The sequence below is a fragment of the Pristiophorus japonicus genome, chromosome 9 (genome assembly GCF_044704955.1).
Source record: "Pristiophorus japonicus isolate sPriJap1 chromosome 9, sPriJap1.hap1, whole genome shotgun sequence".
Lineage (NCBI taxonomy): Eukaryota > Metazoa > Chordata > Chondrichthyes > Pristiophoridae > Pristiophorus > Pristiophorus japonicus.
The window spans coordinates 151,825,299-151,841,215 of record NC_091985.1 but is presented as its reverse complement, the minus strand read 5'-3'; the positions used below and the strand labels follow the sequence as shown (position 1 = coordinate 151,841,215).

The 15,917-nt window shown below is 41.8% G+C and overlaps 1 protein-coding gene across 1 annotated transcript in view; it reads left to right on the top strand.

Annotated features, from left to right (window-relative positions):
- The window catches only part of igf2r (insulin-like growth factor 2 receptor), a 205,297-nt gene that overhangs the window by 48,962 nt on the left and 140,418 nt on the right, over positions 1-15,917 (top strand). Inside the window, exons 3-5 of the mRNA XM_070889968.1 lie at positions 11,536-11,660; positions 14,280-14,378; positions 15,574-15,703. Coding sequence (XP_070746069.1) covers positions 11,536-11,660; positions 14,280-14,378; positions 15,574-15,703 — 354 coding nt within the window. The remainder of the gene's footprint in view (positions 1-11,535; positions 11,661-14,279; positions 14,379-15,573; positions 15,704-15,917) is intronic.

Genomic DNA, 15,917 nt, shown 5'->3' with positions numbered 1-15,917 from the left:
AGCACTGAGCCCTGTGGCACTCCACTAGTCACTGCTTGCCATTCTGAAAAGGACCCATTTATCCCGACTCTCTGCTTCCTATCTGCCAACCAGTTCTCTATCCTCGTAAGTACATTACCCCCAATACCACGCGCTTTGATTTTGCCTTTTGAAAGTCCAAATACACCACATCCACTGGTTCTCCCTTGTCCACTCTGCTAGTTACATCCTCAAAAAATTCTAGAAGTTTCGTCGAGCATGATTTCCCTTTCATAAATCCATGCTGACTTGGACCGAGCCTGTAACTGCTTTCCAAATGTGTTGTTATGTCATCCTTAATGATTGATTCCAACATTTTCCCCACTACTGATGTCAGGCTAACTGGTCTATAATTCCCTCTCTCTCTCTCTCTCTCTCTCTCTCTCTCTCTCTCTCTCTCTCTCTCTCTCTCTCTCTCTCTCTCTCTCCTTTTTAAAAAAAAAAAGTGTTACATTAGCTACCCTCCAGAGTAGATGGACTGTTGGAAAATGATCTCTAATGCATCCACTATTTCTAGGGCCACTTCCTTAAGTACTCTGGGATGCAGATTATCAAGCCGCGGGGATTTATCGGCCTTCAATCCCATCAATTTCCCTAACACAATTTTTTGCCTAATAAGGATATCCTTCAGTTCCTCCTTCTCACTAGACCCTTGGTCCCCTAGTACATCCGGAAGGCTATTTGTGTCTTCCTTGATGAAGACTGAACCAAAGTATTTGTTCAATTGGTCTGCCATTTCTTTGTTCCCCATTATAAATTTGCCTGAATGTGACTTCAAGGGACCTACATTTGTCTTCACTAATCATTTTCTCTTCACATCTATAGAAGCTTTTGCAGTCAATTTTTATGTTCCCAGCAAGCTTCTTCTCGTACTCTATTTTCCCCCTCTTAATTAAACCCTTGGTCCTCCTCTGAATTCTAAATTTCTCCCAGTCCTCGGGTTTGCTGCTTTTTCTGGCCAATTTATATGCTTCTTCCTTGGATTTAACACTGTCCTTAATTTCCCTTGTTAGACAAGGTTCAGCCACCTTCCCCGTTTTACTTTTACTCCAGATAGGGATGTACAATTCTTTTATTTCCGATTTCCAGTATTCGCAGTATTTTGCTTTAGTTTTAGTGCTAGATTCCAAGTGTTTAGAGAATTTATTCTATGCAACTTCATACCTCTGGATGTGCATCATGTAGAAATGATGTGAAGATTATCCCTTGTATTCTAGTCAGCCTTATTTCAGGTACTGACAGTGATACTGCACAGGAAGCATTACAGATCAGCTGTAATACAAAGGCAAGTCTGTAGAATGCCTAAGCTTTTGGTTTCAGCTGTCATAATTACATAAATTGCATAAAATTACAAAGGGATATTGATTAAGTGAAAAAGCAAAACTGTGGCAAATGGATTTCAATGTAGGCAGATGTGCAGCCTACTTTGGACCTAAAAAGGATAGAACAGGATATTTTCTAAATGGCAAAGCTAAAAACAGTGGAGGCCCAAAGAGACTTGAGGGTTCAAGTACATAGATCATTAAAATCTCTCTGGTGTAGAAACAAATCAAAAAGGCCAATGGAATACTGGCCTACATATCTAGATATTAAGGGGCACAGATGGGGTAGATAGAAAAACTTTCTGCTGGTTGGGAAGTCTTCGAGTAGGGGCCATAGTCTATATAAATTGGTGGCAGACCTTTCAGAAGTGAAATTAAGAAACACAAAGGGTGGTAAAAGTTTGGAACACTCTTCTGCAAATGGCAGTTGATGCTACAGGCATTGTTAATTTTAAATGAGGTTGATAGATTTTTGTTAACCAAAAGGTTATTAAGAAATATGGAGCAAAGACAGGTATATGGTGTTAGGTTGTAGCTCAGTCATGATCTCACTGAATGGTGCAACAGGCTCAAGGGCCCCAAGTTTCCACATGATTTGCTCCTGATTTTTAGGAGCAACTGGTGTAGAACGGAGTATCTTAGAAATCGGAATTCTCCACATTTAGTTTTCTGCAGTTCTAGTCGGGTAGAACAGTTTCACTTTGGAACTGAATTTTTTTTTCAAAAGGGGGCGTGTCCGGCCACTGATGCCTGATTTGAAAGTTTCCACAGTGAAAACGTACTCCAAACTAACTTAGAATGGAGCAAGTGAAGATTTTTGTACGCTTGAAAAAACCTTGTCTACACTTTAAAAAATCAGGCGCAGGTTACAAATTAGGCGTCGGGAACGAGGTGGGGGCGGGAGGGGAGGGGAGGGAAGGGAAGTCATTAAATTCTACAATCAATCCTTAGTTATATTTATACAAATATTATACAAATAAATCCAACCTGAATAAAAATTTATAAGCAAAGAAAAGATTAAATAAACCATGTTCCTACCGGTGTGAAAGTGCTTCAGGCAGGCCTTTCAGGCAGCGGTGTGGCGTCGGTCTCGACGGCACGGGCAGGCAGCAAGCAGCCTTGGTGCTAAGCTTCAGTGCTTGAGGCAGCGGTGTGGCGTTGGTCTCGGGAGCAGGCAGCAAGCAGCCTTGGCGCTTGAGGCAGGCCTTCATTCCCCGCGAAGATGCAGCACCCGGACGGACTTGAGGCCATTCGGCCATGGGATTGCAGCGGCGTCAATGGCTGGTCGGGAGCAGCAGCAGCCTTCGAGCTGTGAGGGGGACTGACTGAGGCCATTTGGACAGGGAGAGGTAGCCACATCGACATCTTTATATTTAAATTTGCAGAATGGGTGCACCACATATTATGCAATGGTTTGCTTCCTCGTGCAAGAAATTCTTTGTTCTTGGTGGAAATTGATCCATTGCAAAGTTGAATTGGCACTTTTATTTCTCCAAACACAGTCCTTAATTTGCAGGCACCGGTTCTGCAAGTTTAGCAGTGAAAAGCTGAACTCACTGATTTCAGCAGGTGATTTATTCAGCAGTGCTGCTAAAAGCACTCCCTCACACACAGAAATATCAAGAAAATTAAAATGCAAGCCTTTGCAGGGGTCCAAGAAACACATCTTCACTTTTTCTGCAGCACTTTTAAAAATGTCCGAGTGCCAATGTTTACTTCAGACTGCGCGAACGCTCCAACGCGCACGCGCAGGGTTGCCGGCACCAAGAAGCCTCATTTAAATTGTACCCGCCCCCTCCTACTTATAAAATCGGCGCGAGTGGTAGGCTCCGCCCCCTGTGCGCCGCTCCAAGGAGCGTGAGAATACAGTGTTTTTTTTCAGGTGCCGTTTTCGGCGTGAAAAACGGGCGCCCAGCTCTGAGGGGCGCCTTTTTCGCCGCGTGTGGAAACTTGGGGCCAAGGTGCTGAATGGCCTACTCCTGTTCCTATGAACAATTGTTCAATTGTCTTGTATGTTTTCTGCCTGATTGATTCATTCCTTTTGATATTTAGGTGAGTGCAAATATTTTAGAACTAAGGGTAACCATGGTGTCTCCCATTCCGAAATGTTACGAGTTGAGCTCAGTTCAGATACTTTGAACAAACATTCCTGATATTAGCTGTATTGGCTGAAAAAAATTGTAATTGTAAATTTTTTTTGTAAACCTGAAAATCTGATTTAAAGGGAATCATAAGTGGGAGTAGGAGAGTTTGCGAGTTTACGTGCATTAAGTAAAAATGCAGAATGACCTGAATTATTGTTGTGCCATTGTACTAGCATGTTTGTTTGCAAATTGGCAGGATGTGCATTTGCAGCAATTTCTCCCGTGTCAGTTTTTGGAAAAGCTTGGAACATTTATATTTGGCCTCTCCCGGTCACTAGTTTTTGCAGTGGTGAAAACATATGGGTGAACTGCTGAACTGTAAATTGAGATATTCTTCCCCAATTGATTTCTGTGGAGCTGTGTAAATGTAATAACCAATATTACAAAGTAGGAATGCCTCAGGAAATTCAAGTGACATCATAAATTGAGAAGGAAGCTCAGAGTTTAAACAGTATTGCGTAAACCTCAATGGGGGATATCTTCTTGGGAACATAACGGCAAGATCGCGGTACATGCAGTTATTAATGTGTACATAGGCCAGCAAGTTCAGGGGGTTAAGAGATGCCATGAGATGTGAATATCCAGAATTTGCTGGTTGAATTAAGCCGGCAGTTTGCCTCGCACAAGCGACATTTGACCCTTGTCCTCAATGTTATTTTTAAGAACTTACTGGATTTGCACTTTAATTGCCCATTAAACTCGCTGCAGGAAGTTATGGCAAATAAGAGTGCAAGTACTCTTTTTTTTAATATGATGATTAACGCAATGCCGATTAATCTCTCTGGCCCAGAAAGGGAACAATTTATATTGTTGAGCCTCATATTCCTGTATGTACTAAATTGTTAGATTACATTTTTTTAAATTGTTTTTACTTTTTCTTTTCCTTTATGTGTCTCTTTCTCTCTCTCTCTCCAATCTTTCTTTCCTTCTCTCGTTCTCTTTCTGTATCTGATTCTAATTCACCCTCTTTTTCTCCGTCATTTCCATTTCTTTCTCAATCCTAAATCTCATTGGTTGAGGACATAGACTGATGGTCACATCGTTCAAAGGTTCCAAATTCTCCTGTTGCGGTGCAAATTGCGGTGAGATGGCCTGCTCCAGCAAGATTTGGTCCAGTATATTGTTGCAATTTAACCCTTCTGTTGGCAGGTCCAGACTGCTATTTTTTAACCATTTAAAATCACACCAGTAATGGGCAGCTGGCGAGCACTGTTCAGTGTGTGTTTGTGCATAAAGCCCATTTCCTTTTTTATGGTGGGGGTGGGGTTCGAAGAGACAGCTTGGGATCAAGTCTTGGAATATTAGATAACTTCCTGGCTTCCTAATCCTGTACTGGGATTTCTATAGAGAACTTTTCAATTCAAGTTGAAAGGAACTCCAACCTTGGAACATTGAGGCCACATTGACCATGTTGAATGTGATTTTGGTCACCCTCCCTTCAGAAGGATGTTGCTTAGGGTTCCGACAATAGCCAGAGGTGTGATTGAGATTTAGAACCAGAATTTTGATTTTTGCATTGCAATTAGAATTGTAGAGCTGACCCTTTAATTAGAGAAACGGTTGATCCAGGTCTTTAAAAAGCTGAGGACAAGGCAATGTTGAGTTAAGGTTACTTTATTTTGGACTGTTGGACATAGGATTGGAGAAATAATTAAAATTAGAATTTGGTTGAGAGGCACAATGTAGAAGATGTTTTTCCCTTGACCTCTGAGTGGTGAATATGTGGAACAGACTAACCGAAGCAGTTGATTGCATTTAACTCTGCTTCTGAGATAAATATCAATGGAGATGATCTGTGGAACATAATGTCTGGTTCATTTGCTGCTGTGAAGTGTGGTCTGAAAAAGTTATGGTGACAATGTAAGGTTTTACATGGAGATCTGAGGATTGATAAACTATAGAGTTTTACTCTGTTTATTTTGCATTGAGAAATAATGAATGTGTTCTCTTGAAAGATTAAATAAGTGGTAGAGAACCTGCGATAGAATAGATTAGTCTGTGGAAAGAGTATAAAAACAGAAATAGGAGCATGAGTAGGCCATTTGGCTCCTCGAGCCTGCACTGCCATTTAATATCATGGCTGATCTGATCATGGACTCGGCTCCACTTCCCTGCCTGCTTCCCATAACCCTTTATTCCCTTATTGCTCAAATCTATCTCCGCCTTAAATATATTCAGTGACCCAGCCTCCACAGCTCTCTGGGGCAGAGAATTCCACAAATTTACAACCCTCTGGGAGAAGGAATTCCTCCTCATCTCAGGTTTAAAGTTTAAATGGGCGGCCCCTTATTCTGAGACTATATCCCCTAGTTTTAGTTTCCCCTATGAGTGGAAATATCCTCTCTACATCCACCTTGTCAAGCCCCCTCATTATCTTATGTTTCGATAAGATCACCTCTCATTCATCTGAACTTCAATGAGTAGAGACCCAACCTATCTTAAGTCAACTTCCTCATCGCCGGAATCAACCTAGTGAACTTTCTCAACAGCCTCCAATGCAAGTATATCCTTCCTTTAAATATGGAGGAGACCAACACTGTACGCAGTACTCCAGGTGAGGCCTCACCAATACCCTGTACAGTTGCAGCAGGACTTCTCTGCTTTTATACTCTATCCCCCTTGCAATAAAGGCCAACATTCCATTTGCCTTCCTGATTACTTGCTGTACCTGCATACTAACTTTTTGTGTTTCATGCACAAGGACCCTCAGGTCCCTCTATGCTGCAGCACTTTGCAATTTTTCTCCATTTAAAGTATGCTGTACTATTAAACTGCCTTTTGTCATTCCACACTTTCTTGTTTTGTAACTTGTACTAGAGTGCAGCTTGGTATAATTTACAATTTTGTTGCATGTAAAATTATGCAAGATGACGAGGGGAAGTTGTAAGACTGAACCAGAGAAGCTTGTAGCACAGGAGGTGGCCATTTGGCCCATGCTGGTTCCTTCCTAGATCAATCCAAAATGGATCCCACAGCCCTACTCTCCCCATGGTTCTGTGTCTTCTCTGCTTCTCTCCTGGCTGACCCCTCATCTTTAGCTTTCTGTACAATTGAGCTCGATGGCCCTGTTTATAATGAGACACCCTAAACTGCATACGGTACTTTAACTGGCCTAGTCAATGTTTTGTAGAAGTTTATTACTATTTTACTCTTGTACACTCTGCCTCTATTTATAAAGCCCCAAATTCTGTCAATCCTTATGGCTTTATTTACCTGCACTTCTGCTTTTTAGGGAATGATTTATTTGAGAAGTGTGGCCGATTGGTGCACTAAGGCTCCAGTATCTGCAGCGGTGTGGGTTTGAATCGCACTGCTGCCAGTTTTTGGTTTCAAGTTATTAAGGGGAACTGATGGGATGGATGGAGAAAAACCATTTCCCCTGGTTGGGGAATCTAGGACTCCGGGATGTAGCCTAAAAATTAGAGCCATTCCTTTCAGGAGTGAACTTGGGAAACACTTTACTACATGGGTAGTAGAACACAAGAAATAAGAGTAGTAGTAGGTCATTCAGCCATTCAGGCTTGTTCGACCATTCAGTCAGATCATGGCTGAGCATCTACCTCAGCTGCACTATCCCCATGCCCCTTGATTCCCTTACTATCCAAAAATCTATCGATCTCTGACTTGAATATATTAAACGACTGAGCATCCACAGCCCTCTGGGATAGTGAATTCCAAAGATTCACCATCCTCTGCGTGAAGAAATTTCTCCTCCTCAGTCCTAAATGGCCGACCCCTTATTCTGAGACTGTGACCCCTGGTTCTAGACTCCCCAGCCAGAGGAAACATCCTCGCTGCATCTATCGTCAAACCCCTTAAGAATGTTGTATGTTTCAATGAGATTACCCCTCATTCTTCTAAACTCGAGAATATAGGCCTAGTCTACTCAATCTCTCATGGGACAATCCTCCCCCATCTGAGGAATCAGTCTGGTGAACCTTCACTGCACTCTAAGGCAAGTATATCCTTTCTTTGAGGAGACCAAAACTCAACATAGTATCCTAGGTAGTCTCACCAAGGCCCTATATAATTGCAGTAAGATGACTTTACTTTTGTAATAAAGGCCAACATACCATTTGTCTTCCTAATTGTTTGCTGGACCTGCATGTTAACTTTGATTTATGGCAAGGACACCCAGGTCCCTCTTGAATACCAACATTTCCCAATCTCTCATCATTTTAAAAAAAAAGGACTTTTTTTTTTCTATTCCTGCCAAATGGATAACATCACATTTCTCCATGATATTCCATCTGCCATGTTCATGCCCAATCACTTGTATCCCTTTGCAGTCTCTGCATCTTCTTCACAACTTAGTTTCCTGCCTAGCTTTGTACGTTAGCAAGCTTAGATATATTGCACTCGGTCCCCTCATCTAGGTCATTAATAGAGATTGTAAATAGCTGAGGCCCCAGCACTGATCCTTGCGGCACTCCACTAGTTGCAGCCTGCCAACCTGAAAATGACCCATTTATTCCTACTGTTTTCTGTCCGTTAACCAATCCTCTTGCCATGCTAATATTACCCCCAATCCCATGACTTCTAATTTTGTATAATAACCTCTTGTGTGGCACCTTGAATGCTTTTTGAAAATCTAAATACACCACATTCACTAGTTCCCCTTTATTGTAACAGATTTGTCAAACAGGATTTCCCTTTCATAAATCCGTATTGATTCTGCTCAATCATATGATTTTCTAAAGGCCCTGTTACTACGTCCCTAATAGATTTTAGTGTTTTCTGTACTAATGTCAGGCTAACTGGTCTATATAGTTCCCTATTTTCTCTCTCTCCTTTCTTGAATAGCGGGGTTACATTTTCTATTATCTTTATGCCATTGTTTCAGGGCTAGCCCCCCCGCTTCCATTTTGCCTCTCTCCTAAAAGTTAAATATCCTGCAGTATTTAGTTCCCAATCTTTGAAGTCTGCAATCACATCTCCATGGTGGCTATTTGATCAAACCCATTTATTTCTCATTCAATCTATTTTGTTACGAATGCTTAGTGCATTCAGATATGGTGCCTTTAGCTTTCACTCTTCTATTTTTTTCTTGTTTTCACCTTGGTCACTAATGTCCTACAACCTTTAAGCTCCCTTCCTGACCCACTCTGCTTATTTTTACCCAAATTGCTACTCCGCTCTACAGCCTTGACATTTCTCTTGCTTTTTAATTTACCCTTTCCTCAATCCTCCCACCCCCACTTCATTAGTTTAAAACCCTGTGTATTGCCCTAGTTATTCGATTCGCGAGGACACTGGTCCCAGGTTTAAGTGAAGCCTGTTCCAATGGAACAGCTCCCTCTTTTACCAGTATTGCTGCCAGTGCCCCATGAAGCAAAACCCTTGTCTCCCGCACCATTCCGACCCATTCATTTAACCTTCTAATCTGTTTGTACCTATGCTAATTTGCAAGTGGCTCAGGTAACAATCCAGATTTTTTTAACCTGGTGAGGTTCTGTTTTAATTTTGACCCTAGCTCAAACTATTTCAGCAGAGCCTCATTTCTAGTTCTACCTATGTCATTGGACCATGACAAGTGGATCCTTCCCCTCTTACTCCCGAGTTGTTCTCCAGCCGCAAGGAGATATCCTTTAATCCTGGCGCCAAGCAGGCAACACAACCTCTGGAACCCTGGGTCGTGGCTACAGAGAACCGTATCTATCCCATGTCTACACTGTCCCCTACCACTACAACATTTCTTTTCAGCCCCCCCCCCCCCCCCCCCGGAAGGGCCTTCTGTACCATGATGCTGTGGACAGTTTGCACAACTACCCTGCAGACTGTGCCTTCATCCACACAGGCAGCAAGAACCTCATCCTCTGTTTGGTAAGGGCAAAGTCTGAGACTCTCCCAGCACTGCACCTGGGGTCATCATACCTGTAACTCAGTCGCACCCTCCTGTCTCTCACCACTAACCAGACCTGTACCACAACCTAACCTAAGGGGTGTGACAAAGTCCAGGTATCTCGCTCCCCCTCCCTAATGCCCTGCATTGTCTGCACCTCCGATTCCAGCTCAACAACTCTGAGCTGAAGTTCCTCGACATGTAGACACTGCAGTTGTGGTTGTCCAGATCACAATGCTCTCCACAAGCTCCCACATGCTGCAGTTGCGGCACACCATCTGCACTGCCATCCCTATATAACCTTGTTTTATTTATATCATTAAAGTTTGTTTTTTATCAACTAAGGTCATATATTTTTTTATTGAATTACTTGATCTAGTTTAAGTTATAGATAGATGAAATGAAATGTTTACCTGTAACACAAAGCACTGCAAGTATTGGAGGCAAAATGCAGTACCTCCTTCCCCCTCTGCACTGAATTCACACTCTCCAAATTCCCAACTTTTGCACTCTGGTTATGATGCACTCTGTTTCTGACCAACTCTGAAGTTTGGAAAACTCTTCAAACGGCAGTTGATGCTAGGTCAGTTAATTTTAAATCTGAGATTGATAGATTTCTGTTAACCCATAGCATTAAGGGGTGTGGGCCAAAGGAGTCAGGTTGCAGATTAGCCATGATCTCATTGAATGGCAGAACAGGCTCGAGGGGCTAAATGGCCTACTCCTGCTCCTATGTTCCTATGGTCTCTTTATCCACATCCTTCAACATCTCTCCATTGAGCATGCACTCCCTTCTCAATGTATTGCCTCACATCCACATTAACTTGCATTTTCCACCTACCAGTCTGTCCATTCCGCTAACCTGCTTATCTTCCTGAAGTCTTCAACAGTCCTCCTTGCTGTTGGCCAAACACTTACTTTTGTATTGTTGGCCAATTCAGATTGTGCTCCATATGCCCAGGTGCAAAACATCAAGTATACCAAGAAGAAAAGTGAACTCATCATTGATCCCTGTGGTACACTGCCACCTCCATCCGTCTCCAGTTTGAGTAACATTTATTTACCCTAACTTTGTTTTCTGCTGGTCAACAGACTTTCTGTGCTGCTACATTTCCTTTTGAGACCTTACCGAATGCTTTCTGAAAATCCATACGCACTACATCAACATTTCCTTTATCCAATTAGACATTCTTCAAACAAAAACCCTTGCTTTTACTAAATCTCTACTGTCTGACCTTGATTAACCGATGTATTTCTAAATGCTCATTACTTCTATCTTGGGTTAAGGATTCTATTAACTAACTGGTCTACAGTTACCCTGGTTATAGGCTGCCTATCCTTTTTAAAAGTTCAAACCAAAATTGCACGACCTTGCTGTGATCCTCTTTTCTACTACAGGTATATGTATCTCTTGCTGTGTCCTAATATAAGGAGCTATTTCTCCACTCCGTTGATCTGTAGGTTCTTTCATGTGAACTCAAGCTTTTTGTTTTAATATTGAGCTATGTGAGCAGTAAACAAAACTCCTCATTACACAATGAAGCATGGTACAATGCATAGTACATAGACGTTGAGATATACACCTAATGAAGCTTAAAAGATTTGATCTCAACACACCGATGCACCTTAAGGCTGTCTTTAGTAAATGTCCTTATTGTGCTCACTAATCAGCACATTCCAATTGGAAGGGACCCAAGACATGGGTGGCCCCTTTGCTGAACCTTGTATTGATTTTACCTAATGAATAGACATAGAAAGCATCTGATAGGACACAAGAAAGGAAGATCAGCCAGCTGAAATCTAAATTGTCACAAAAGACTTTCCTAATTGGGTCAGCTGGCTTCACGATTTTACCCTCATTAAAGAACAGTTAGCGCACTTCCAAGATCAATGATCTAGTTTTTCAGTGTTTGTCTTTTGTCCATGGTCCCTACCATTGGTGGCCGTACCTTCAGCCCTCAAAGCCGCATGCTCTGCAATTCCCGCCTGCCTCTCCACCCCTCTCTCCTCAAGATCCTCGTTAAAACCCACCTCTTGAACCAAGCATTTGATTAGCCCGCCTTATCTCCTTCATTGACTCGGTCATTTGTTTCTTGCACCTCTGGATGTTTTTCTCCGCGTTAACATGCGAATGCAAGTTTAACACAGTAACTACATATGATCATGAGCACTGAATTCATTTAGTTAACACGTCTCTTGCTTCCTACAGGTGATTTTGCACTCCAGACCGGGGATGTGCATCACTTTGAGTACAACACTACCCAGAAGTGTTCAGAACAAGACTCTGTTCAAACCGTCCAAAGCAGCATCAATTTCTTATGTGGTAAAACCTTGGTGAGTATGTGGTTTGCTGTGTCATCACCATAGCAGTTTAGAACATGGGTCAATCTTTAAATAGGATGTTGGGGGTGAGTTGTTTGAAGATTATCTCTGGTTGTTAAAGATAATGCTAGTTGAATCATGTGAATGTTTTCATAGAACTGGTCAGAGCTGGCTGTTCAAATTGTTTCTATACTGTAGCAGCTTTTACAATGGCAAAGCACATTTTTTTTGCTGCAATATTCTGATTATTTCAGAGGGTGCTCGACACAAGCAGTTTGTGAATATTGAGAGAAATTTATATAGCACTGAGTTGAAGTAAAACCAAAGCAGGATTCACGTGACATTTCTGGCAAGCACTCTCTAGAATATCATGAGTAGTCTGAGGAGTTTCATACGTGTGAAGTTCTACAGCTTCAGCCATTTTCTTTCTTGCAAAGTTTAATCTCCGATCAATTTGCCAGAGATTTCAGTTAGGACCGATTTTTGAGTATCCACAAATAGATGTAAAGAACTTTTTAATACTGGATTGGCAGGGGACTTCATGTTGCCCAGGTGCACATACTGACTCAAATATCAGCTAATGAGTAAACTTCAAATAAAACACAATCTTTTTCTGCCCTCTTGAGCATTCCTGATTATCATCGCTCAACCATTGGTGGCCGTGCCTTCTGTTGCCTGGGCTCCAAGCTCTGGAACTCCCTGCCTAAACCTCTCCGCCTCTCTACCTCTATTGCCTCCTTCAAGACGCTCTTTTAAACCTACCTCTTTCTGCTTGTGCAGCTCAGTGTCAAATTTTTTATCTTATAATACTCATGCAGCACCTTGGGACGTTTCACTACATTTGAGACTGTGAAACTTGCGTGGGGCTTATCCTGCAGTATAAATACACGTTGTTATCTTCCAATTTAAAATTGGTATAAAGTGGAGTCCAACTTTTTGAGCTTCTGTAATTTGAAGATTGCACAATCTGCTCAACCAATTGAGACTCGGGTCACAGTTCAGGTTGAATGTTATCTGAATGTAACAGCCTGACATGAAATTGGTTTGGGCAGTCTCAACCCAATTCCTAATGGGTCTGAATCCACAGCACAAAACTGCCTGTAACTGGAGCTAAATTGCTAGCTAACCTCCTGAAGAGGCCATATGAATGGTTTGTCTGGGGAAGATGAGAAAAATCACACGTCCAATCGGGACTGCTGGTCTGAACTGAACTCTCGCTGTACTGTGCTTGAGAAACAACAGTGAGAGGTTCTTTCCAGTACTGAGCTTCCTTTGGAAAATGCTTAGAAATGGCAATATTTGTCTTGACTGTACATGTCCTGAAGTAAATAATTTGATCCCAGACAGCAACTTCATTTTTTGTAGTTCCTTTAACATAGAAAATGTCTGAGGTGCTTTAACAGCATGAGGACAGATAATAACTAGGAATATATGAGGGAGAGGACATTGGCCCATGAGGTTGGAAATTTTGGCTGAAACTTGGCCTTTGAGAAGGTTTTTAAAAGGTGGGGAGGAGTTTGAAAGAATGCTCCTGTCACTCAAACAAATCTGTTTCTCACTTTAAGGTTTCTACTGTTGCCCATTTGGTGGCATTGCATCAATTTGTGTTTAATATTTGCTTATTGTCATTTTGTATATCAAACAGTTTGCTACCAAAGAGCAGCTTTGTTATTCAACATCATTCTGCCAGTTAGGATAATTGTATAATATTTTGGTTAGGCCACAGCTACAGTACTGTGTGCAGTTCTGGTCGCTGTATTCGAGGAAGGGCGTGATTGCACTAGAGAGGGTGCAGAGGAGATTTATTAGGATGCTGCCTGGAATGGAGAATCTTAGTTATGAGGATAGATTGGATAGGCTGGGTTTGTTCTCATTGGAACAGAGGATGTTGAGAGGAGACCTCATTGAGGTGTACAAAATATTGAGGGGCCTGGACATAGTGGATAGCAAGGGCCCATTGGTGGAGGGGTTTATTATGAAGGGCCATAGTATAAAGGTGGTCGGTAGAAGGTTTAGAGGGGATTTGAGGGGGGATTTTTTATGCAGAGGGGATCTGGAACTCACTGCCTGGAAGAGTGGTTGATGCAGAAACCCTCACCACTTTTAAGTGATGGTTGGATGGGCACTTGAAGTGCTGTAACCTGCAGGGTTACAGACCTAGAGCTGGTAATTGGGATTAGACTGGATAACCTTTTGTTGGCCGGCACAGATATAATAAGTACTGCAGGGAATCTAATACAGCCAGGGTGATCTCCTGGACTAGTTTTAATTGCCTGGATGGGCCGGAGAGGAATTTTCCCTAGTGTTTTTACTCCCTAAATTGGTTGGGGTTTTTATCTGGTTTTTGCCTCTCCCAGGCGATCATATGGCTCCGGTTGGGGTGGAGTGTAGAAGGTTTCAATATAACGTGTCGCAGTTGTGTGGGGCAGACTGGTTGGGCTGGGTGCTCTTTACCTTTCCACCATTGTTCATTGTTCATAGGTTTATATGCAACCTTCAGGGCTGCTGACCGAGGGCTGTGCGGCTCTTTGGCGGCCGGCGTGGACACGATGGGCCGAAATGTCCTCCTCCTGCGCTGTAAATTTCTATGTTTCTAATTTTGATCCTAATTCATTTTAATTGTTTATCCAGGGTACCCCTGAATTTGTGGCAACTTCTGACTGTGTGCACTACTTTGAATGGAAGAGTTTTGTAGCTTGTAAGAAGAGCACCTTCAACCCTATAAAAGAGGTAATTGCAGCTACCCTACATTGCTTGGTTTAATTTTAAACTGTTAATAATTGCCATTGGAGTTTAAATCCCTAAGAGGGCTATAATTAATAAAGAAAATGAATGCAGGGAGAGTGAACAATGCCCATTATTGTGTATATTCTGTAAAACACACATTTTCCAAAATGTTTCTCAAGTGTCATTAAATACATGTGCTTTAATCTTAATGTGTTGCTGTTCCAGCCACATTTGAGTATTTCTGAGCTAATGAAATATCACTTGTTTTAAGTTTGTATCATGTGGTGTAATAAATATCTGAAACTCAATATGGGACTTGGGTCAAGGTGAAAGTTCAGATAGCTTTTAGAAGTGTAGGAACATGCTAGTGAGTTATGTTACTCCTGTGTACTACCTGGTGGAAGCTTGAATGCTATCCAAAGGGAGTAGTTTACTTGTAGGTGTACATCCTAGGTATTTTTAAAAATGTAACAATCTTTATTTAAATATTTCTGAGGTGCTTGCTGTATCTTCCAGTTCTGTAGCTGAAAAGTGATGTGTTGCTGTTTGTTCTACTTTTAGATTGATTGCTGCTTCTCAGCGTAGCTTACAGAGTAGATGCAGGGAGGATGTTTCCTGTCTGAGGAGTCTAGAACCAGGGGTCGCAGTTAGAAAGCAGTGACTGGATCGGTCCAAGTCAGCATGGATTTATGAAAGGGAAATCATGCTTGACAAATCTCCTAGAATTTTTTGAGGATGTAACCAGTAGAGTGGATGAGGGAGAACCAGTGGATGTGGTGTATTTGGACTTTCAAAAGGCTTTTGACAAGGTCCAACACAAGAGATTAGTGTGCAAAATTAAAGCACATGATATTGGGGGTAATGTACTGACGTGGATAGAGAACTGGTTGGCTGACAGGAAGCAGAGAGTCAGAATAAACGGGTCCTTTTCAGAATGGCAGGCAGTGACCGGTGGGGTGCTGCAGGGTTCAGTGCTGGAACCCCAGCTATTTACAGTATATATCAATGATTTAGATGAAGCAATTAAATGTAATATCTCCAAGTTTGCAGATGACACTAAGCTGGGTGGTGATGTGAGCTGTGAGGAGGATGCTAAGAGGCTGCAGGGTGACTTGGACAGGTTAGGTGAGTGGGCAAATGCATAAGCTTTAAGAACATGTTTATTAACCTCTGTTTAAAAATTAACCATGTTTTTAAGGTTCCCTGTTATGTTTTTGATGAAGATGGGAAGAAACGTGATTTAAATCCACTGATAAAGAACATTGGAGGCTATTTGGTCGATTCTCCTGAGGATGATGACATCTATATCAATATTTGTAGAGATATAGGTCAGTTAAATTTTCTTTTCAGCTAATGAATTTCTCTAGCTTGCATAGTTTATGAACCTTGTACCTCATTTAATTTGACACCAACTTGCAGTTGCCATCAGTAATTCGGGTCTTCCTAATTGGCTCTTGGGGAAATCAAAACTGATATAAAGACATTTAAGATCGGAAGGGGAGAGATAATAAACTAATCAAACTTAGAGAAGATAAAACCGTT